The 22037-nt window shown below is 37.5% G+C and overlaps 4 protein-coding genes across 6 annotated transcripts; 1 reads left to right on the forward strand and 3 right to left on the reverse strand.

Moving 5' to 3' along the window:
• Positions 1 to 648: 648 nt before the first annotated feature.
• LOC117617914 (RAB6A-GEF complex partner protein 1-like) lies at positions 649 to 10453 on the forward strand. 3 transcript variants are annotated; one of them, XM_034347532.1, is made up of 23 exons: positions 649 to 1005; positions 1376 to 1483; positions 2101 to 2249; positions 2917 to 2998; positions 3112 to 3527; positions 3727 to 4159; positions 4289 to 4512; positions 4765 to 4960; positions 5122 to 5264; positions 5338 to 5512; positions 5632 to 5685; positions 6040 to 6219; positions 6649 to 6761; positions 7441 to 7623; positions 8028 to 8085; positions 8475 to 8534; positions 8635 to 8676; positions 8764 to 8891; positions 8979 to 9114; positions 9195 to 9272; positions 9398 to 9514; positions 9796 to 9858; positions 9946 to 10453. In XM_034347532.1, the coding sequence occupies exons 1-23, from the start codon at positions 859 to 861 to the stop codon at positions 10027 to 10029; spliced, it is 3369 nt and encodes a 1122-aa protein (XP_034203423.1). In that variant the 5' UTR covers positions 649 to 858; the 3' UTR covers positions 10030 to 10453. The 3 variants fall into 3 exon arrangements, with proteins under 3 accessions (XP_034203423.1, XP_034203424.1, XP_034203425.1); XM_034347533.1 differs by lacking the exon at positions 7441 to 7623; XM_034347534.1 differs by lacking the exons at positions 649 to 1005; positions 2101 to 2249 and having other exon boundaries at positions 1378 to 1483.
• A 705-nt stretch (positions 10454 to 11158) lies between these two features.
• Positions 11159 to 14510, reverse strand: LOC117619666 (ferric reduction oxidase 2-like). Its single transcript, XM_034349667.1, has 8 exons — positions 14303 to 14510; positions 14095 to 14197; positions 13713 to 13916; positions 13380 to 13610; positions 12793 to 13124; positions 12304 to 12547; positions 11435 to 12141; positions 11159 to 11298 (listed from the first exon to the last, which is right to left on the reverse strand). The coding sequence occupies exons 1-8, from the start codon at positions 14508 to 14510 to the stop codon at positions 11159 to 11161; spliced, it is 2169 nt and encodes a 722-aa protein (XP_034205558.1).
• Positions 14511 to 15652: 1142 nt separating this feature from the next.
• Positions 15653 to 17313, reverse strand: LOC117619512 (probable receptor-like protein kinase At5g24010). The gene has a single exon (XM_034349487.1). The coding sequence runs from the start codon at positions 17251 to 17253 to the stop codon at positions 15838 to 15840; it is 1416 nt and encodes a 471-aa protein (XP_034205378.1). The 5' UTR covers positions 17254 to 17313; the 3' UTR covers positions 15653 to 15837.
• A 1061-nt stretch (positions 17314 to 18374) lies between these two features.
• LOC117619403 lies at positions 18375 to 21303 on the reverse strand. The gene is made up of 3 exons (XM_034349349.1): positions 20233 to 21303; positions 18930 to 19472; positions 18375 to 18701 (listed from the first exon to the last, which is right to left on the reverse strand). The coding sequence occupies exons 1-3, from the start codon at positions 21118 to 21120 to the stop codon at positions 18594 to 18596; spliced, it is 1539 nt and encodes a 512-aa protein (XP_034205240.1). The 5' UTR covers positions 21121 to 21303; the 3' UTR covers positions 18375 to 18593.
• Positions 21304 to 22037: the final 734 nt, after the last annotated feature.

The raw sequence follows: 22037 nt of genomic DNA on the forward strand, positions 1-22037 counted from the left end.
ACAAAAATTGAGCATAGTGTGTGGAGTTCTCCTATGTTGGAAAATGTGGAGCTTAAAACTTTGCAACTTGGATTGGGCTCGATGTTGCATTGATTGTAACACCAATCTACATCTTTAGCATTTTTCACATGCATTACATGTTATAACGAAAAAAATGACTCCCTTCTTCTAGTGGAATTAAAAAAACAAGTCTAGTTTAATATAAATTGAGTAGTTTCCGTTTATGCACTCGAGATATGAACTTTAATCCCGAATGCGAGGGTAAATAATCCCGAATGCGAGGGTAAATAATCACTAATAAAGATTCTACTTGAAAAAATGAGAAATTTGTGTAACTTGTATATTTCGGAAGAAGCTAATAAGAATTAAACTTATTTTAAAACCTATCATGATTCTATCTCATCCTCGCACGCTACTTCGACAGGTTTAAAAGTAATTTTATAATAAAATTGTAAAATATGATGTGTTTTACCCAAATATAATCGTTTTTAATATTTTTTTTTTTTTGTTTGGAAAAAGGGATGGAGTAAATAAATGATTAGTAAAAATCCATCGTTAAAGGTGTAGGTAGAAAACGACATATTGAACGGGGTCGTTTTTATTGATTAAGTGAAAACGAAGAAATAAAACACAGGAAATGGTGAAAACAGTATTTGCTTCCAACTTCTGTGAGATCCATCCACCTGAAATGGGTGAAGCCGTGCATTCAGATCTCACTCACAAACTCTAATCTCCCTCTGATCCAATCCCTCTCTTTCTGAGATCTCTTCCAAATTGCACGAAAAACCAAACCGAAGTCAAAGAATTGACAATTCAAATTAACAGAAACAGAAGCAGAAGAAGGGGAAGAAGAAGAAGATGTATATGGCATATGGATGGCCGCAGGTCATCCCACTGGAACAGGGTCAATGCCCTTCTTCCCAAAAGGTCGTATACCTCAAGGTCATCAATCGCTTACTGCTTGTTGTCTCTCCCTCTCACCTTGAGCTCTGGAGCTCTTCCCAGGTAATTTTGTGTGTGCATATATGTGTGTATTTTCAGTATAGTTTGTGTGTTTATGTAATTATATGGGGGTTTTTCTGTGTTTTCATTTTATTTAGATGGGTATATCTGGTTATTGGGAATTGGGTGGCTGTTAGGAAGATATGTATGTGCAGTGTTCAAATGGGTAGAGTGCATTTTTATTTAATTGAGATGGGTTTTGTGGGTTTTTGGTATATGTGAATTTGTTAATTGTTGACGTGAGTATTGTGAATTGGGGGTTACTTGCATGCATTTGTGAAACTATATATGCATATCGAGATGTGTATGCGTGTGCGTATATTTGAGCTTTTTTGTGACATTGTTTTTGTGTTTTTGGGCTGGTGGGATCCAGCATAAAGTGAGACTGGGGAAGTACATTAGGGATTCGGATTCAGTGCAGAAGGAAGGTGAGAATTTGCAAGCTGTGTGGAGCCCTGATACCAAACTGATCGCCATTCTTGTAAGTATTCCATTGATGTCACGTGTAATTATGTACTCTATACCAACTTCACATGCTTTCTTCTGTATGTATGCATGGATGTATGTATGCATGGATGTATGTATGTATGAGAACAAGTGCTATAATGTGTCTATTTAGGCATGCATGTTTGCAATGTGAAAGGTCCATGTTGAATGGTCGCTCCTTCAGGATTGTCACTACTTGTGCAGTAACCGGATTTGTTGAGTGTGCATGTCCACATTTCACGACCTAATAGGAAATGAACGTTAGGTAGTTAAACTGATCAATGCCAATTTTGTGGTGGACTTCAGTTTCTATGTAGTCATCAAGTTTCACTAGACGTATTAGGATATGTTGAGCTGAACTTGATTCCATTTCGGAAACATGTTTCTCATATGCGCAATTTACTTTTGTCTTCTTTTAATTTCGTTTAGCTTAATCTTTTAGGGCAAAGAATTATTGATTATGATTAAAAAGATAGCTGTCAATGAGAGGCATGAAGAGTGATTTATGAGAGTACTTTAATTTTATATGCACCATTTCCTTTTTCTGCTTTGAACTCTAAAACTACATTTAGTTGTTTAAGCTTATATATATGCTTATTTTTTTGTTGGCAGACATCGTCTTTTTTTCTTCACCTTTTCAAGGTACAGTTTACTGAGAAAAAGATACAACTAGGAGGGAAGCAACCCTCTGGTTTGTTTCTTGCTACTATATCTCTTCTTCTTAGTGAGCAGGTGCCATTTACACAAAAGGACTTGGCAGTGTAAGTATTATTCTGAATTTTATTTTGGAAAAGTTGAGTTATCAATATTAATGTGTGAGTTCCATTTGGATAACGTATAAATTTAGAGTCCATATAGTTATTCACCAAATTTAAAGGATTTAGGTACTGATCAAATGAAATGAGTCAGGTAATTTCTATTGTCATTTAAAATAAATGCATGAAAATACCCTGAGGAAGGTTCTAGTCTCCCAGATGTTTGAATACAGTTAACACCTTTCACTTTTTACTCCCAAACAGAAGTATGAATAAGAAATAAGACTTTTCTTGGAGATAGATGCATGGATAACTCAAGAATCTGCATCGCTAAGGGGCTCATGTTCAAACATGCTGAAGTTGTATAATAAATGAAGATGTTTCTTTGTCAGTTGACGAGTGTCATAGTTGTCAACTGAATGATTATGCAACATCATTGTTATATCATGATTCCAGCCTTCTTTCATAATAGCTGACTGTTTTGAAATTCATTCTGACCTTATTTCTTAGAGTTACATTTAATTTTGCATTTAGGTTTGGGTTTATGGTGTTGCCTATAACAACACATGAAGCCCTTTCTTATTATTATTTTTTGTTGAACAATCTTGCAAGCTATTCTTATTGTTGGAACTTGGAACCATAATTGTTTTTCTTCTAATGTGTCTTTTTGCAGGAGCAATATTGTAAGCGATAGCAAGCATATGCTACTTGGACTTTCTGATGGATTATTATATAGTATCTCCTGGAAGGGGGAGGTAAAAGAAATATGCATTAGCCATCCTGAAATGCAACAATTTTTGTTTAGGGAGTTGATAGTTGCCTTCTTTTTGAACAAAGGTTTTGAGTAAGATTTTGTTTTTATGTACAGTTCTATGGGACTTTTGAACTTGATCCATTTCCACGCGATGGCAGTGACGCTATCCCATCACCACATTCTTTAGATAATGGTGTTGCTTCTAAAGGGGTTTCAGGAACTGTGGTTTCTAATCACAGCATCTCCCGGAAGTCTTCTATCATCCAGCTGGAGCTTTGCTTTCCAATGAGGTTGCTATTTGTGTTATATTCTGATGGACAACTGGTGTCATGTTCTATAAGTAAGAAAGGCTTAAAGCATGCTGAATCTATTAAAGCTGAGAAAAGATTGGGGGTGGGTGATGCTGTATGCGCTTCAGTAGCTGCAGAGCAACAAATCCTTGCTGTTGGTACCAAAAGAGGGGTTGTGGAGTTATATGACCTTGCGGAATCTGCATCACTGATTCGATCTGTGTCTCTGTATGACTGGGGGTAAGTATAAGATCTGAGTAGAGCCAGGGGTGGAATATTTTGGTAGGTTTGAGTTTCACCTTATCAGGGGCCACAATTTTATTTTTTGAATAATTCTGACTGGGGGTAATTAAGGTACCAAACTGTTAAAAGTTTGATGGTAATGTAAATTTCAAATTTAAATATGTGTAGTAGATGACCTGACCTTGTTATTTTTCAGATATTCGATGGAAGACACTGGTTCTGTCAGTTGCATTGCTTGGACACCTGATAATTCTGCTTTTGCAGTTGGCTGGAAGTTAAGAGGACTTACAGTTTGGTCCGTCTCTGGTTGTCGTTTGATGTCAACAGTCCGTCAAATAGGTTTAAGTTCAGTATCTTCTCCAATGGTTAAGCCAATCCACGAATGTAAATATGAACCTTTGATGACTGGCACCTCACTGATGCAGTGGGATGAACATGGATATAGGCTTTATGCTATTGAAGAACGATCTTTGGAGAGGATTATTTCATTTTCCTTTGGCAAATGTTGCCTTAACAGAGGAGTTTCAGGCATGGCATATGTTCGGCAAGTGATATATGGTGATGATCGATTGCTTGTTGTGCAGTCTGAAGATACTGATGAGCTTAAAATGCTACATCTTAACCTTCCAGTTATGTCTTTAAATCACATTCTTGATATATTATCCTCATCTGATGTTTTATTAATTGGATGAAATATTATGTCTCTAGGCTCTGATCATAGTTTATTTATTATTATTATTATTTTTACATTGGTCCAGGTTTCGTATATCTCCCAAAATTGGCCAGTTCAACATGTAGCTGCTAGCAAGGATGGAATGTACTTAGCAGTTGCTGGTCTCCATGGGTTAATCATATACGATATACGATTGAAGAAGTGGCGAGTGTTTGGTGACATTACTCAGGAACAAAAGATTCAGTGCAAAGGTCTGTTATGGATGGGGAAGATTGTTGTTGTCTGCAACTACATTGATTCTTCTAACACGTGAGATTCCTGCCCATATTTTCAAACGATAGTATAGCCTTACAAGATTGTTTTGGTTTTCAACAATGTCGTAGTTTGTTTTTGTGGTTGAAATGCCTATGGACCTACCTTGCTGGTGCCCCCTGCATTGCCTATGATGCCATTCATAAGTTGTGTCTGGGTTCATCTCTAGTATACGTTTGTTTTTTGTTTTTGTTTTTTCAATTATGTGCAGCTGGATATAAATAATGTAAAAGTAATGTACAATTACAGGTATGAATTGCTTTTTTATCCAAGATATCACCTTGATCAGAGCTCGCTACTTTGTCGAAAACCATTGCTTGCTAAGCCAATGGTGATGGATGTCTATCAACAGTATATACTTGTCACATATCGCCCATTTGATGTACACATATTCCATGTGAAATTATTTGGTGAATTGACACCTTTCAGTACTCCAGATTTACAGGTAAAGGAATGCTTTCTAGCTGTTTTTTTTTTTTGGTTCCATTGGATACGGTACTATTTAGAGATGGTTGGGCATGCATGATTTGATTTACACATTCTAAATGAGAATAATTTAGTGAAATTTGTTCTTCATACATTTTAAAGTGATAAAATGACGAACAGCTTTCTACAGTACGAGAACTCTCAATTATGACTGCAAAGAGCCATCCTGCAGCAATGCGTTTTGTACCTGATCAGCTTCCAAGAGAGAGCATTTCAAACAATCACACTTCTAATTCAGATCCTTTATCAAAGGAGCCTGCAAGGTATGTGCTCTTCAGAATGATTTATAGAGTTCTCTGTAGACACATGCCTCTGAATAAATGCCTGTTTTTCTAGGTGTTTGATACAGAGAGTTAATGGGGAGCTTTCACTTCTTGATTTGGACGATGGACGTGAGAGGGAGCTTACTGATTCTATTGAATTATTTTGGGTTACATGTGGTCAATCAGAGGAGAAAACAAATCTTATTGAGGAAGTTTCATGGTTAGATTATGGCCACCGAGGAATGCAGGTAATGAACTGCTATTACAGCTTTGATACCATACTGTGTTTAGCTTGATCATTTTTGAGCTCTCTTCACAGTAATGTACTACTCTGATATTTATTCTGGTTGGAAGTTTCTTTTTTCAGGTGTGGTATCCATCTCTTGGGGTTGATCCTTTTAAGCAGGAGGATTTCTTGCAGGTACTCATGTATAAGAAACAGTGTTCTCTATGTTGTGGATTGTTGGCAGATAGTTATACCATTACCAGATATATGGAATTGGTGCATAGTATGTTTAGGTATTTATTTGTTTATTATTAAAATAAATATAAAAAAACTTTCCATTTTGTTTCAATGCCTGTTTATGCGTCCTAAGTCTTTATATTTGACAACTTGTCTTGTTCATAAAAGAATTCAAAACAAAAAGTTGGGTTGCCTTTGTTTCTTGAAGATATTGTTTTTTATTTCTGATTGGATGAAGCTTAGTGGAACTTAAAATACTCTGGCCTGTCCTTTTTCTCTGATTGTTTAAATGACTCAGCATCATTTTTTCAGTTGGATCCGGAGCTTGAATTTGATCGTGAGGTATACCCTCTGGGACTTCTTCCAAATGCTGGTGTTGTTGTTGGTGTTTCCCAGAGAATGTCATTTTCAGCCTGCACAGAGTTTCCCTGTTTTGAGCCAACTCCTCAAGCTCAAACTATATTGCATTGCCTTCTAAGGCACCTCATTCAGGTACTAATTTTCCTTTTTCTTTGATTTGGGGGGTGACCTTAAGTTTCTAGACTCACAGGCTACTTTTGTGACCTCAAGCCTTTGGCATTATCTGATTTTCTAGAGGAAGGTTGCGTAAATCTTAAAGTACTTTTTTGTGTAAAGTTTTCTTTGCAAATAGGTTGTATTGGGTATATGATTTATGTTTGCTATGCACTTCTGAACTTCTGTTGACCAACTAGGAAAATAGGTAGACTTTATGAAATCCGCACGGTTGGTGCCTAGAGCCTTGCAGTTTATCATTTCATAAGCTATAGGAAAATCGGAGTTGTATATTTGATACTGGTTGGTGTTTGATGGAATATTCTTTTGACAAGCATGGGTGTGATGGATATGGTTCTGTGCTTGGTTTAAAATATTCTTCTTGGTTATTTTGTTTCTGTCTGCTAGAGGGACAAAAGTGAGGAAGCTTTAAGGTTGGCCCAATTATCAGCAGAAAAGCCTCATTTTTCTCATTGTCTGGAGTGGCTTCTGTTTACTGTGTTTGATGCAGAAATATCCAGGTACGTCTTTTGAGGGAAAACAAAATCAAAACTGCATCTAGCTTAAGGACTTACATCAAGTCTTCTGTCAGAATGACTAATTAGCTTTCTTGGAACCCAAAATTACTGGGGATTACTTTTTTACCTGGTTTCCTAAGAGAACCATCTTAGAGTGGGTATAACAACTGCTTAACTGAAAGACCTATAACACTGGGTCACATAGTGGGAAGCAGCCCACTCATCCCTAGCTAAGGTAGGAACCAGGAAAAAAAGCAAGGTATGTGGTATGTTTAATATCAATGACTTGATGGCCTTGATGAGATGCTTTCCTCCTCTTGAATTGATTATGTTTTGAAGAAAATTTAGTAGAGTGTAAGCCCATTGAACTTGGTAAAATGAAATGATTGATAATTGAGAAATGAATTATTCTAGCTGAATAAGTAACTTGCAATTGATTGTATAAGGTGTTTTGGTGACTGGGGTACCTGGGTGTGTTCCCTAGTGTCCTTAGTTTCAGATAAACTTCAAGTTCCTTTTGCAATACATTCATGCTTTCTATGTGTCATGGCCACATGCTGAAGTTTGAATTCCACTATATATTCTCATTAGTCAATTTTATGTTTTTATGTAACTATTTGATCTATTTTTGGCCATTAACTATTTTATCTATATGTTAGTCACTTTGCATATCTATTTGCAGTCAAAACGCAAACAAGAATCAGATCTCTGTCCCTAAATATGCAAAGAATTCCACTCTCTTAGAGAAGACCTGTGATTTGCTCAGAAATTTTCCAGAATATTTTGATGTGGTCGTCAGTGTTGCAAGAAAAACTGATGGTCGACATTGGGCGGATTTGTTCTCTGCTGCTGGGAGATCAACAGAGTATATTTGTTTACTTATCTGTTTTTATTCTTTCCTTTTCTTTTTCCTTTTAAGTAACATTACTTTACAAGCAGTGTATATTTACCTAGAACTTCTGTAACAAAGAAGATAATGTTGAGGTAAAGCACTTCTGCAAAAACATTTGTTTTCTTTTTTCTTTAGAAGTGAAAAAGGAAAAGCTTCCCCTAATTACAGATACCCTGGAAAATGATTTATATATTCTTTTGTTCTTTCTTTTTTATCCCCGTTGGTCTGTGAACCAAATAAGATTTGATTTGAAGATGATGTTTGAAATTTATTTGGGTAGGTTTTATACTATCGTATTTACCAACTGCTGATCTACTGCCTGGAAGCTTTTTAATCATTAAGTTGTGACTGTCTTTATTCTGTTTTTCAATTTCCAGGTTGTTTGAGGAATGCTTCCAACGTAGATGGTACAGGACTGCTGCCTGCTATATACTTGTAAGACATTGGATAGATTAATATTCTGCTTCAGTTTCTTTTCTTTTCCTTTGACGTTTGACATAAGTTTTCCCTTATTAGGAGGATTAGTTAGAATTTTCCTCAGTATAGTTATGAATCTTGCACACTTTTTGTTATGAGTGGGAGTGCAGTTTAAATGTGACAACCGATCAGTTCAATTGTATTTGCCTCGGTGTTGTTAAAGAGTAGAAAAATTTGAAACTTGCTGCTCATTATTGATACCATTTTTGAACAAGGTTCCCTATATTTTCTGCTTCACTAGCTAAATGTGAAAAACCTTCAATTTATATGGGAGGAATATACTAAAAAGTGGCCAACCTGTGATGCTTATGTGGTTCTATTAATTCATATTATTTTGAATGTCCCAGGTGATTGCTAAGCTTGAAGGTCCTGCAGTCAGTCAGTATTGTGCTTTGCGTTTATTACAGGTAGATGTTTGTAGTAGGTTACTTCCTTTGGAAGTACTTCTTTTGCTATAGAGTGTGTATCGCCATGTGGTTTCTTACAAAGGTTCTCAACCCTATGCAGGCAACACTTGATGAATCGTTATATGAACTCGCTGGGGAGCTGGTATCTATATGGTCTAGTTTATGTGCTACTTTTTAGTTGCAGCAATGAAAGCTGTAAAAGTTGTAACTAACTTTGTTTGACTCTTAGGTGAGGTTCTTGCTAAGATCTGGAAGGGAATATGAACAACCATCAACAGATTCAGAAAGACTATCTCCCAGATTCTTGGGCTATTTCGGTTTCCATTCTACTTTCAGAAAGCAGACATTGGATAAGAGGTTGGTACACACTTATGTAATGTTTTGCATGTCGTGTACCTAGCTTGACCATATGATGGAGACTAACCAGGCATTCCTTTGGAGCAGCACCTCATTTAAGGAGCAGAACGCACATGTTGCGTCCGTGAAGAACATCTTAGAAAGCCATGCTAACTATTTGATGTCAGGCAAAGAGCTTTCAAAGCTAGTTGCATTTGTGAAAGGCACCCAGTTTGATTTGGTGGTAAGATAAGCTTGCAGTTATTATTAGGATGATTTTGTTTTTATTGTCAAGTGGTTTTAATTTCTAACAATTTATTACAGGAATATCTTCAAAGAGAGAGATATGGAAGTGCTCGGTTGGAGAATTTTGCTTCAGGGCTGGAATTAATAGGACAAAAGGCATCAGCATCTGAAACTCCCTTTGTTTTTTTCACTTTTTTGTTAAGAAATTAAGCCACATTGTCACATCTTACAGAAGTTGCCTTTTCACCACTTACTGACTGAACAGTCTTCTATGTTTCCAGCTCCAAATGGGTACGCTGCAGAGCCGGTTTGATGCAGAATTCCTTCTGGCACATATGTGCTCTGTCAAGTTCAAAGAGTGGATTGTTGTCCTTGCAACTCTTTTAAGGCGAGCTGAGGTATAATTCACTTCATTTCTCACATATCTCTGAATATGATAAGCATGCCAGCATCGTTGGTATGTGATGTGTTCATTTCATTCATTGTGAATGTCAATGATGGGAAGGTCATTAAGAAAAAGTCATATTTTCGCTTGAACATCGATACATTCTACAAACTAAAATAACCATAATAGCTAGTTCTGAAGTTGTCAGGGTACTAAGACCCTTTGACCGTGAGTGATGCCAACTTTGTAAATTTTCCTCGATCTGCCTTTTATTTCCTTGTGAAATTTGCACAGGTTCTATTCGATCTTTTCCGGCATGATATGCGGTTATGGAAAGCATATAGCATCACCCTGCAGGTATTTCTTGGTTAAATGCATTGTCCACAATAATTGCCATACGTGTCTCTACATTAATGATGTCCTCTATTGATCTATGCTTTTCAGTCGCATGCCGCATTTTCTGAATACCATGATCTTCTTGGAGATTTGGACGAGCAACTTTCATCCATTGCTTATGAAGAGAAGTGAGGTTACACTGGTACCTGTAAATCTGTTTTCTGCTTGACAACAAATTGTTTGCGGAGTAACATGTCGATCAGATCATGTAAAGATCAATAAGCAACTAACTCAACCTGCGGAAGAGCCAGATGAGGAGCACTGAGTTGACGCCGAAGGTCTACCCAAATACAAATTTTTTTATTTTATTACAATAATCAAATTACTGGCCTCGCTGAAATTAGATATTCATGTAGATAAGGATGGCTGGGAACTTCTGTTAGGGAGTTCCATGCAAAGTCTTGCTCTGAGGTTTTAGTTTTAGTTTTCTTCATTTATCACATATTGTATATTTTTTTTGGCTAGTATTACAAGGCTATTTGTATGAGTTTTTGTTTTGGTAAACATTTGTATGAGTTTTTTTTATTGGGTAAACATTTGTATGAGTTTTTTTTTATTGGGTAAACATTTGTATGAGTTTTTTTTATTGGGTAAACATTTATGAGTTACTTGTGTAGAACCTGAACCCACGCTCAATATTTTGCATTTATTTTTTTGACAAAGCGTTATTCTAAACTACCCTAAACTACGAGAAGTAGAGGGATTCGAATTCGGAAACAAGAGGGGAGCATTTTTCTCCAGCCATTGGCCTAACTCATGACATTTTGCATTTTAAAGCAGAATATTTTTGAATAATTTATACCTTGATGTCCAAGAATGTTATGTTTTAATTTCTAAACGGAAAATGCTAAACCTTGCTTGGCCTCTGGAGTCCCAAAAAGTTGGCGATTGTTTGAAATTGAATATTAAAATTATATTGGGATAGGCCATGAAACTCGAAGTCCCACAGGTATCTAAATTTACTAGTATGTTTTGTTCACGTTAAAATATCCTCCATTTTCATGCAATTATTCTTTCAAAGAATAACTTGTGAGTCAATTATCCAATTTGTTGAAGTTGAGATTTTCAGTTTTCAATATTCAAGCAAAATAAGAACGACCAATAAATAAATAAAACCAGTACACATTTGCACTAATTGCATTTTATTGCTGTACTGCCAATTTATACATTTACAACTACCATCATGAAAACTCAGGAAAAAAAAAAAAAAAAAAAAAAACAGAGATTTCACTCATACATTCATCCCTAGATGATGAGTGAATCACCAGCTAAAGCTGATGGACTCAAAATGCATATTTTCTACCAAACCAGATGAGCAAATGGTTGCAACCTCATGCCTCAGTTTCTTAGGGCCACTCACAAGAACTCCAACACTTAATCCTTTAAACTCCAATATCATCTCTGCAAAAATAAAAGATTTCAAAAATAAATAAATAAAGGATAATTTCTTCTGCTCAGAAATAACAAAAATATAAAACCCTCTATTTTTTATTTTTTATGTTGAAGTAAATATCGGTGTGACAATAAAATGACTTACTCTTGAGGTCTGGTCTTCCACCATAGTGCACATTGGTTGCTTGGGCAAGAGACTGTTGGGGAAGGCTCTCCAATTCTCTGTCAGCATTATAAAACAGTGATTCTGGTGTCCCCATTGGTGCTGGCCCTTCCATGTTCTGAATCTGCTTATTTTGCATAGCATTCTTTTTCTTGTTCCAAAAAACTACTGCACTAGCTGTTGAGGCTATGGCTGCACATATAGCCAACATGTTCAGCACAGATCTTAACCAATTAGCAAAAATGGCGTTGGAGTTGTGATCGATCGGGTAAATGTAGTAGCGCGTAATGATCCCGATCAAGATTAGGAACATGATGAAGGAGGATGCTATTATGAGGGCGAGACAGAGCCAGTGATTTTTGCCTAAAATGGGTGATATGGGTGCATCAGTTGCCAGGGGCTTGAACCATATGGCTCTAAGGGGCTTTGAGCCATCTGTTTTTGGTTCTGTCTCTCTTGTCACATAGGCCTCAATTTGGAGCTCCAGGTTGGACATGTCAATTGAGGTGCTGGACATGGGAAGAATGAGGTCTAGCATGGTGAGGTCCAATGAGCTTTTGAAGGCACAGATTAAGACCACTTTTGGAACTCTGCATTTCAATGCTGTGCTCATCAAGAGAAGCTCTCTGATTATGGAGATGAAAGGGGTAATTCCACTGCCTCCACTCACCATCACAAGGGTATCATGCCTGCAAAAAGATATCATTCCTTAAGTGTTATGAATTGGGATTGTTCCATGTTAAGTATCTAATAAGAACCCGACGACACTTAAAGTATGAAAAATAGTTAAGTTGAGGATAATATTGGTCCAACATAAGGAAAAAACTACTATATTTCATTATGGTGCAAACCTTAGAAAATGAGTTGAATCAGGTCCATAAGGCCCTTCAACAGCAACCTCAATCCGATCAGTAGGAGAAGGGGTTGATACCATTTGGTAAAGCTTCTTGGTCCAGCTTCCTTCAGCTTTGATGACGACGCTAATCTTTTCGGGTTCCAAACTACTGTTGGAAGTCACAGTGAAAGGATGCCATTGCATCTTGGAAATACTAGGCACATTTATGAACATGACGCTTGTAGGATTATATTTCAGACCTACCAATATAAAACACAAGAAAAAAAAAACATTAAGTACATGATAACAAATCATCATAATTCATAATAAGTATAGCCCATTATAGATGTCGATTTAGTATAATATCTTATGTTGTTAGATTGTCAATTTAGTAATACCTTATGTTGTTAGATCGTCAATTTAAACTACACATTCAAATAAAAGTCTATACTGTCTCGCAACATAAATTTAGAAAGGGACGTATCAGTACTTCGAAATCTTTTACCTGGGCTCTTGGTGAAGTTGAGTTCTAGGGTTTCACATGGCAAAACTCGTGAGCAGATTAATCGAGCTCTTGTTCCGGATTGCAAGAATCTCAAGAAACGATCAACCAAGAAGAGGTAGAAACCAGGGAGCATAATGCAAGAGTAGGACATGCCCACATGAAGGATGAAGAAGATCATGAAGAGGATGTAAAGGTAATGAGTGTAGAAGAAGAGCTCAAAGATTTTACGCCTAATGCGAGGGATGGCAGTCACCCACATGATCAGTCCAAAGAGCAAAGATAGCTCTCCAGCTATATTTGATATCCCAGTTTTGTCCCATTGCACCATCTGCATTAAAACAAACATGTAACACTTTAATTATGGTATATATAAAAAATCTACATGAATGGAAGAAGTCATAAATTGGGAATCAAGGAACTTGGAATATGAGAATTAAGGAATTGGAATATTGGATCGACTACTCCCTTAGTTGTTCAATTCCTAAAGGTATTGAGTTACAGATTTTAACGTGGGAAGTAGGAATTAGAGTAATTTCAATACTCATCCTGATAAGTAAATGTGCTAATAGTTTAATTATTTACCTNCCGAAATTTGACCTGTGGCGGCCCAATAGATGACGTAACAAACGCCATGAGCTGTGAAGAGGAGCATGACTAAGTGTCCAAGCCATATATGGTACTTGATGCTGCCCTCAGAGGTGAGGCCAAATAGTGCCAGGATTGAAGACCCTCGAGCCACTGGGAAGAAAAGAAACGCAAGGCATATGTTCCCAACAAGGCCTAGCCTCAGTGCTGCACTATCCAACTTAGATTCCCATCTGCCAAATAAAAGCAAAACACCAAATACAAAATGAATTAACTAATTAAACCCTAATTGTGCTATTTACTTAATCTCAAGTTTTAGGAAATTATAATGTTACATTTTTTCGTGGTTCTTTGCTGCTGATTTTGGGGTGATATTGGCAAAACTGTTGTGCAAGTATGTTGAGAATGACCAAATTAGGAGTGCAATGAACATGATGAAGAAGGCCAGCTCTATGCCGGAAACAATTCCTAGGGGGCCTTTTACCAGCATAGGCTTTTTCCATACGGCAAACCGATTCTTTGTGCCATTGCTGCTGCTGCTGATAATTAAAATCCGACAACGAAAGGAAAACAACGTTATACATAATCGAAACATATCGAGTCCCAGGCTATGAATCTAAACAACACATTCATGCAAGAACAATAAGCTTCTATTAAGAGTCCAAATTCACAGTTTGATAACATAAACATTTTCCGTGCTTTGCATATGCCACGCACCTTTCCACTTTATAATCGTTCAACTTCTTTCCCAGATGGAGAAAGACACAACCCAACAGCGCAAGGAACAAAATGGGAAATGTGAACATCACAATATTTGAACCTGCAGCAAGTAACACACAGATACAGTACGAATATAAGCAACCTTCACCTAAGAAATTAAACCAAAAGCATGCAAAAAGATAATAATTAAGATTTTAATCAGAACCTTCTGACCCCAGATAGGTACTTGAGTTAGTCTTTTTTCTGATTTGAAGACGCCAAATTTGAGAATATGTGTTGGTGGGCATCATGAACCAAACAAAAAGAGACCCCAAAAACACTACAAAAACTGCTAGCAGCCTTATTGCTGCCCTCATAACATGAATTCCTACATGGGAAGGAGGTGATGAACTTTTCACAACCTGAGCATCCATCTCTCTCTCTCTCTCTCTCTCTCTCTGAGTGACTCTTAGAGAGCTCAGTGACTTAATTAAACAAGTTTAATTCTATATTAAGAATGTCAATGAGAATGGCATGTATTTATAGGAGGGAATGTGTTATATTAGAGTAATGCAGATAGAATCTAAGGCTTTGGACTTATGGAAGAAGGCATGGTTCATGTCCCCGGCTAAGATAATCCAATGTTAAATTTGTTTACACTAAATTGCTGACGTGGCACTTCACAAGTTGGGTTGGGGTGGTGATCAAACTGATTTTATTTTCAAGTCAACCATATCTGCAAGGGCCATGCAGCTTTTGACGATTGGTTAAGAGGCAAAACACCTTGTGTTGGGTGTGAAAGGAGTGTTGTATTGTAATTTGCAAACACGTTTTTTGATGTGATATTATTATTTTTTATTTTAAAAAAGTCTAAATTTGTAATTGAAAATAGTGCTCTTAAAAGGCATTTTTTGGGTTGTTTCTTTTTGTTTTGTACATTATTCGTGTACCAAAAAAGGGTTAAATTCCTGACCAAAACAAGAAAAATTTGTGGTTAGAATGAGGTAAGATAGGGGGTTGAAGCAAGAGGGCACGTGCCTTATGGTAAATTTCGTAAGGCAGGCTTGTGTCTTATGTGTGTATTGAATGTTTCAGTGGCTGATGTGTGAGGCTGTGAGAGGGAGATGAGTAAAACTCCTCCGTCATACACATTTTCTTGATAACTATTTACTATTTTTTTCCTCATGTTTATCAGTAATCCAAGTGGTTACAAAAATTAGGTATGAGTTTAGTAACAATCACACGCATATCTCGGGATCTTAATTGTATGGATGTACGATTAGATTGGATCTTTTAGTTATTCCAATGCATAAGCTAAAATGGATAGTTCATTATTGAAATCTTAATTGATATGAAAACCGTCCATTTGTAAAGGATCTGCAGTTTGATTGATTATTTTTTTTCTTCAGAGATTATGTTTCAATAGAGCTTGCCCCCAAAATGGGGTTTAACCCGGCTCGAGGGAGGGAATCCCTCGAGCCTAGGTGCGGGAAATACCCCGGATTCATCCAAAATAAAAAAATAAAAAAATAGTGATTCATAAAATGAATGAACAGTTCCGATTGTAACATGTGTATGGTTTCGTGAAATGGTCCGGTTAAAACCGGGTTGATCTGATATATTCACTGCATAAGCAAACACATAAGTATCTTTACATTTCATACAGCCTATAGAATAGCAATACAACACTCCTTTTCAAACTTAAAACTTAGAATTACAAAACATCAGCTGGTACTTATTGATCCTATATTGCTGTCCTATTTAACTTGATGGGTGTGCATTGCCATGCTTGGCATTAGCTTCTGAAACATCCATGGGCAGTCTCGACCATGCCACAAAACCCTCGGCATTCATCTTCCTTCGCATAACCAAAGATATACTTAGCAGCAAACAGGCAGCAGCAACCAGAGGAACCACAAAACCAACATGTCCACTTGGCCAGTTCCTCAAAACCCACCCTGCACAATAATCTCCATCAAGACTCCCCATTGAGTTATTCAGCTTCATGATCTCAATACCATTCAAAACACCATCAATGGCGTAAGGTACGCTCATATTCGATGGTCCTACACTTACCCTAAGAACACCCGAACCGTCTCCATCAACCACGAAATCGGCATAGAACGGAGATGCCAATATGTAGTTGGAAGCCATAGATAGATCCAGATTCTCATATGCCAAATTCCCATTCACATACACATTGAAATACAGCAAACCGATGGAAATACTAGCAATGTCACAGAAATGCATCCTAACCAGATACTTATATCCTGCAATGGCAGGAAAAACCCATGTCATATTGACCTTGGGGATTGAAGCATTTGTGCTATGAATCACTCTGGCAGAGTTATACACATTATCAGGGCCAACTTCCCGGCTAGCCCCTCCATCCTGATACTTGATCCGGCCACCAAAATACACCCTTTTCGACCCCGAATTCGGTTCCAAATACTCATCATCAGTAATCCAAGTCCTCCATATAGAATCATTAAACGGCGTCACTTTAGAACCCCCCACATTGACCCTATGCACAACTTGAAGCGCTTGCTTAGCTAACCCATTAAAATCCTCAACTTTATCAGAACTCACAAACTTTGCCGTATCAGCAACAAGGTCCTTAGGCGCAGATATAACCTCAATCGCATTCACAAACGCAAAGTTTGATTTTTTAGCAGGAACAAACTCAATTACAAGCTTTCCGGTACTAACCCAGATCAAGAACTCCATAACTATGGGGCTTTGTACACCCCCTGCTCTAAAGTCGGCCAAAGCCACAAACCCATTAACCAAGACATGAAATTGAGAGTTGTTCCAATCGAATTTCAAAGAATTAAAGGTCTGAAAATGGAGGCGTACCATGTGGGTCCCTTCGTCCCGGATCAGGAACTTGTACTTGGAAGGTCGCCTGAAAGCCCTAGCCGTGCTGTAGATTTGGGGCGAATTGGGAGGTGGATTTTCATTTCTGAGTGTGATGGAGCGGGTAGAGGAGGACAGAGACGAGTCGCGCTTGGCCGAGTCGGGAACGAATAGGCGATTGTCGACGGTGGAGCCCACGGTGGACCCGCAGTCGACGAGGAAGTTGTCTACGGGGGAGAAGGGGGAGTGGGAGAGGGCCGAAAGGGTGGAGAGAGAGAGTATTGAGAGGAAGAGGATGAGCTTTCTGTACGGGAACTCCATGGGAGGAGGGTTTGAGGTTCAGAAATGAAAATGGTGTGGAAGGCCAAGACTTGAGTTTCGGGTTCTTGAGGGTGGGAAGAATCCGAGTCGTTGGTGAGGGTGGGAAGAATCCGAGTCGTTGGCGGGACCCACGCGTTCGGAGCTGATAGGCTGGACCTTTTTTGGGGTCGGCTTGTCCATGTCGGATGATGCTGGTGCGGTACAACTGTGTATGTGACCAATTTTTTGTCGACATCGTCGATCATTCCTACCTGGAATTTACAAGGTGTAAAATTTAGGCAGTTGACTCATCTTTGTTTCTAATAGCTACCCAAATTATATACACATCATTGCTTATTTGAAAACAAATTTTTTTTCTTCTTTTTTAGCTGAAAACAATTCTCTTGCCATCGCAATGCTTATTTCAAGCTCTTAAGTTGAGCCTGTATGTTATCTCAAGGTCAGCTTTAGCGACTTTCAACTGTTTATGCATGTGAAGTTCACAATGCATCAACGGTTGAGAGTCACACATACATACATTAGTGATTGTTATTAGCAAAATCCTTATAATACTATACTAATGTGTATCATTTTATATATCTTTGGCACAATATGTAACAAAAGCAATCACAAGTAGTAATGTCATTAGCCAAATTTTTTTATTTGCGAGACATTAAAACACACACACACACATATATATTCCAAATTAGTATTCTTGTTGAACTCACTAATGTAGGTGGATGCGACTTTCGTTTTAAGTCACAAAGAAGATAGAGAAGTAAAGAGATTCCAGCTTTCAACTATAAGTGTGGTGCTAAATGCTACCCTTAGGCCTTAGAGTGAAATTTCAAAACTCCACCCTCATTTCATTGGATAATATGAGCCCATGATAAGCTAATCACTTATCTCATAAAGGTTTTTTAAAGAAAGGCGAAACTGCCGACTTGATTGTGAAAATGAAGTTTCATTGAAAGTTGAGAAATCATTCAATTTGCCAACCTACTTATTTAGACTAAAACACAAACTTTGGTTGAAGTATGCAAGGGGTTTAGATGAGAAAATGGTTTTCCTCCTACGACAAGAAAAATTATTTTTCCAGAATGATCACAATCGAAATGTGGTGTTATTTTCGCACACCTCCATAAAAAAATGCACAAAGTTGGCAATATTTTGGCTTCTTTTCTCGTTCAATCCTCTCTTTTTTTGGGTTAATTTACACTAACTATTTTCTGTAATCAACATCCAATATTAGGATACAAAGGGATGTATGCTAGTTAGTAAACTTTTCTGTTTCTTTGCAAAGAAAAAAAATTCAACAAAATTGTGAATTGCTAGGAAGGCTCTTTGCAATCTTATGTACTCTACCGCACTTCGACGACTTCATCTTCATTGCATGCTCCTACATCAATGACCATGGTGCCGTTCTTCTTGGTATTTGGCAAAATTCTGCAGCAATTTCTCCTTGGAGACTGCTCAAATTACAAAATTGTCAATGTATGAACATAATCTATGAAAGATTAAATGTGACTACTACTTGTACCAAAATAATAATAATGTGCAAACTAGCAATGTGTGACGAGCAACTCATAAGACATTAACTGGTGTAAGAATCAGTAAGAACGAGACTCACATCAATCAAGGACTATCAGTTACTTGCGCATGCGTTGATAGTTCATGCTAATATTTAAATTAATTACCTTGTCCCATAAATGTGGATTGGGTGCTTTATAGACTTGCACTTTTTTAATCCGGGAGGGATTTGCCATCTTCCAGTGGCATTCTGGGTCTGGTACTCGATCGCGAACATACTCAGTAGCTGTATGGCTCACATTTTTATTGTATACGACATTAGAAAAGTAATACACAAATGGTTGTTGACACGGGTTCCTACCGAAACGGCGCGTGTTGAAATCGTAGGTCGTATAGTCAGCTTTCTTGTACCAATTGAGGAACGTCCTAGATGGCATTTCAATTTCTCGGGGCGAAAAAATGCCTCGAAATATTTGAATCGTGTATCCCCATGAAACGGATACGGTCCAGGATCGGGTCTTGTCGTAACAAATGGATTGTTGTAGAAGACCGGCGGAGTCGATCTTCATCGGGGCCTGGAGCCTTTGTAGGGCATGGACCCGGTCCATGTTGGGGAATATGGGCTCAAACACATCTAGGTGGTGGAGGGACACTAGGGGTGTGACTGGATGAGCTGCTAGAAGTCCAAACAAGCTCCCATATACATCAAACTGAGTAAAATCCCACAAATGAAAACAAATTAGAATAAGAAAAAACTTTGAATTAGAAAAATGACAATGACTTTACACTACATATGGTCATGTGATTCATGCAACCCTCATGAGAAACTTGACAAGAAAATCAAAGAAAATTCAAGCACATTGGAAATTTGTGTACAAATCAATTGGATTTCCAAAAGCTTAGGTAAATTAGTCCATTTGTTGGTTGAATTTTGAAATGCTACAAGGACACCACAAAAGGTACGCAACATAAGTCAATAGTCAAATATGTATTTTATTGGACGGTGGTAAGACTAGGTCACCAAACACCACCAAATCTAGTCCATTTCATTAGAAAAATAAATCTAGAATAATATGCAGTATAATTAATTAAAGTTACCACAATCCAGGATATGGTTGGTAATTGGTGCTTTTCTTTTTCTTTTTTAGAATTTCATTGAAATAAATAGGCTGAAACAAACCCTTGGAAACGCGCAAAGAAACGTTACGAAAGTAATCTGAAAAGACACTACCATCAATTGCTGAGAAAAACAGAAACGTTTTGATTCTGCCAGAAACTTTTGGCTTATCCTTCTTCACACAAGCAAAATAGTAGCAATCAACAACACTCGAAGAAAATCTGACGTATCATTGGTTTATACCTAAGATTTTTTCCGAGATTTAGATTTTCCTTTGCTTTCCACTGTTTTCTCAGTAACCAACCAAAAGATAAAGATTTATAACCAAAACACAGACAGAGAAGAGAACTAACCTGGTGAAATCCTTTTTCTCTGGTGAGAGGGACACCAAGCTCAGCCATACAAGCCTGAAGCCTATCATCTGAGCCGTACAATCCAGTGTATCTTTCTATGCACCTATCCTGCATTTTCTCTAATGCTTTGGCTAATGGGTAACTTATAGCAATCCCTCCTCCACCATAGGCCATGTTGTATGAAAAATAAATGTTCTGCAAGTGACTCTCTGATGAGCTCCCAATATAATAAAACTGGTTATGGTCATATTTCTGCAAAACCCTGACCAGATTCTCAGTCACAAAAACTGTGTCATCATCCCCCATCACAAACCACCTCACATTCTCCATGTCTAGCCTGAAATTCTCCGAAACTATGCGTGACAAGCGTATCGCAGACTGATGGCCTCTCGGGTTCTTGTACTCAAACTTGGAAGTATCACTGGAAATCTTTATAGGTGGCAAAAGGTGATCATGCTCAGGCTCCATTTTTACAGGCTGATCCAACCAAACATTGCCCCTCATTTGGTCTGCCTTCCACCATAGCTTGATGTAGTTTTTCCTATGGCCCCACATATTGGCTGAGGCTGCAATGCCAAAGACTATATGGGATATGTTTGTTTTGGCCTCTTGGGGTTTTTCTGGGGTTGCATCTGTAATTGGCTGAGGAATTGGAGGCAAGGAAACCTTTGGTTTTGGTTGTGATTGGACATGGGCAGTGAAAGATTGCTGCTGCCTACAAAGATTGGAAGGCGAAACAAATTGTAGAGAGTAGGAGATGTAGAGGAAAGAGATCAAAGCCAAGAAACATAAGGTGATCTTTTTGGAGGTCCATCCTTCTGCAGGGTCTTTTTGATTGCCTTTCATGGTGAAGAGAGGCTGTGTGTGTTTTTGGGTTTGGTTGATCATAATTTCCAAGAGATGAAAGAGGGAAGAAAGGTCACATAGTTTTGTTTTTGGGATCAAACTGTGATACCCAAAGGGCAAAGCTGGGACAGTCCATTTCTAATAGAACTAGCAGAGAATTAAAACCCATGTGGTTGGTTTATTCTGAAAAGCAATCTAAACACTATTAAAACACTAATGACTTGTGTTCATAATTTCCGGCGTATTTCTATCTGTCTACACTTTTGTGTTCGGCCAAGATTTTTACTGGTCAAAGAGTCCTCTCACTTTCATGGTTGTGTCTTTTTCTCTCTCTGTTTTTTTAAAAAAATAAAAATATATATATATATATATATTATTATTATTATATATGTATATATGATTTTTTTTTTTCTTGTTTTAGAAAGAGGTAAATAAGTTTTCAGTATTTTGTAGATTTTTTTTGTTTTTTTGTTTTTCTAACAGATAATGATTATGTTTTGTCGATTGGGATTGAGACTTCTTACTCAACACGTACTTTTTTATTTTAAGAGCAGGTTTTTTTTTGTTTTTTTTTTGTTTTGGGGTCTAAAAGTTGAAGTGCAGGTTTGACAATGCTCTTGAAAGGTGTAAAGGGGTTTTTGAAAGTGTTTGGTAGAGAAAGTACGATTTTTCAAAGAGCATTTGGACTAAAATTTCAAAGTGCTTCTAATAAAAGTTTTTAGAAGCAGAAGTACTTCCTATAAAGCGGGTTCCAATCGAGCCATAACTTAAACATACTTTGATAAATTCGAAAGCATACAAAATATAGGAGACTTGTAACACGAGTGGTATAAGATGTATGATTGACACCTAACAATACATTTGACCCCAAAAATAATGTAATACAAAATATAGTATCATCCTCACTCAAAACACACAATGGTACCCAATAAATTACGGACCCTTTAAAAATTGTGGAC

The sequence above is a fragment of the Prunus dulcis genome, chromosome 2, assembly GCF_902201215.1.
Source record: "Prunus dulcis chromosome 2, ALMONDv2, whole genome shotgun sequence".
Classification (NCBI taxonomy): domain Eukaryota; kingdom Viridiplantae; phylum Streptophyta; class Magnoliopsida; order Rosales; family Rosaceae; genus Prunus; species Prunus dulcis.

Coding starts and splice junctions, on each gene's coding strand:
- LOC117617914 (XM_034347532.1), top strand. CDS start 859: ATGTATATGGCATATGGATGGCCGCAGGTCATCCCACTGGAACAGGGT. Junction 8,086..8,474: donor CTGCTGCCTGCTATATACTT/GTAAGACATTGG, acceptor TGAATGTCCCAG/GTGATTGCTAAGCTTGAAGG. Junction 8,535..8,634: donor GTGCTTTGCGTTTATTACAG/GTAGATGTTTGT, acceptor AACCCTATGCAG/GCAACACTTGATGAATCGTT.
- LOC117619666 (XM_034349667.1), bottom strand. CDS start 14,510: ATGGATGCTCAGGTTGTGAAAAGTTCATCACCTCCTTCCCATGTAGGA. Junction 12,548..12,792: donor CAACTTCACCAAGAGCCCAG/GTAAAAGATTTC, acceptor TTATATTGGTAG/GTCTGAAATATAATCCTACA. Junction 12,142..12,303: donor GATTCAACTCATTTTCTAAG/GTTTGCACCATA, acceptor ATCTTTTTGCAG/GCATGATACCCTTGTGATGG.
- LOC117619512 (XM_034349487.1), bottom strand. CDS start 17,253: ATGGAGTTCCCGTACAGAAAGCTCATCCTCTTCCTCTCAATACTCTCT.
- LOC117619403 (XM_034349349.1), bottom strand. CDS start 21,120: ATGATCAACCAAACCCAAAAACACACACAGCCTCTCTTCACCATGAAA. Junction 19,473..20,232: donor GAGAAAAAGGATTTCACCAG/GTTAGTTCTCTT, acceptor GATTTTACTCAG/TTTGATGTATATGGGAGCTT. Junction 18,702..18,929: donor ATCCACATTTATGGGACAAG/GTAATTAATTTA, acceptor TAATTTGAGCAG/TCTCCAAGGAGAAATTGCTG.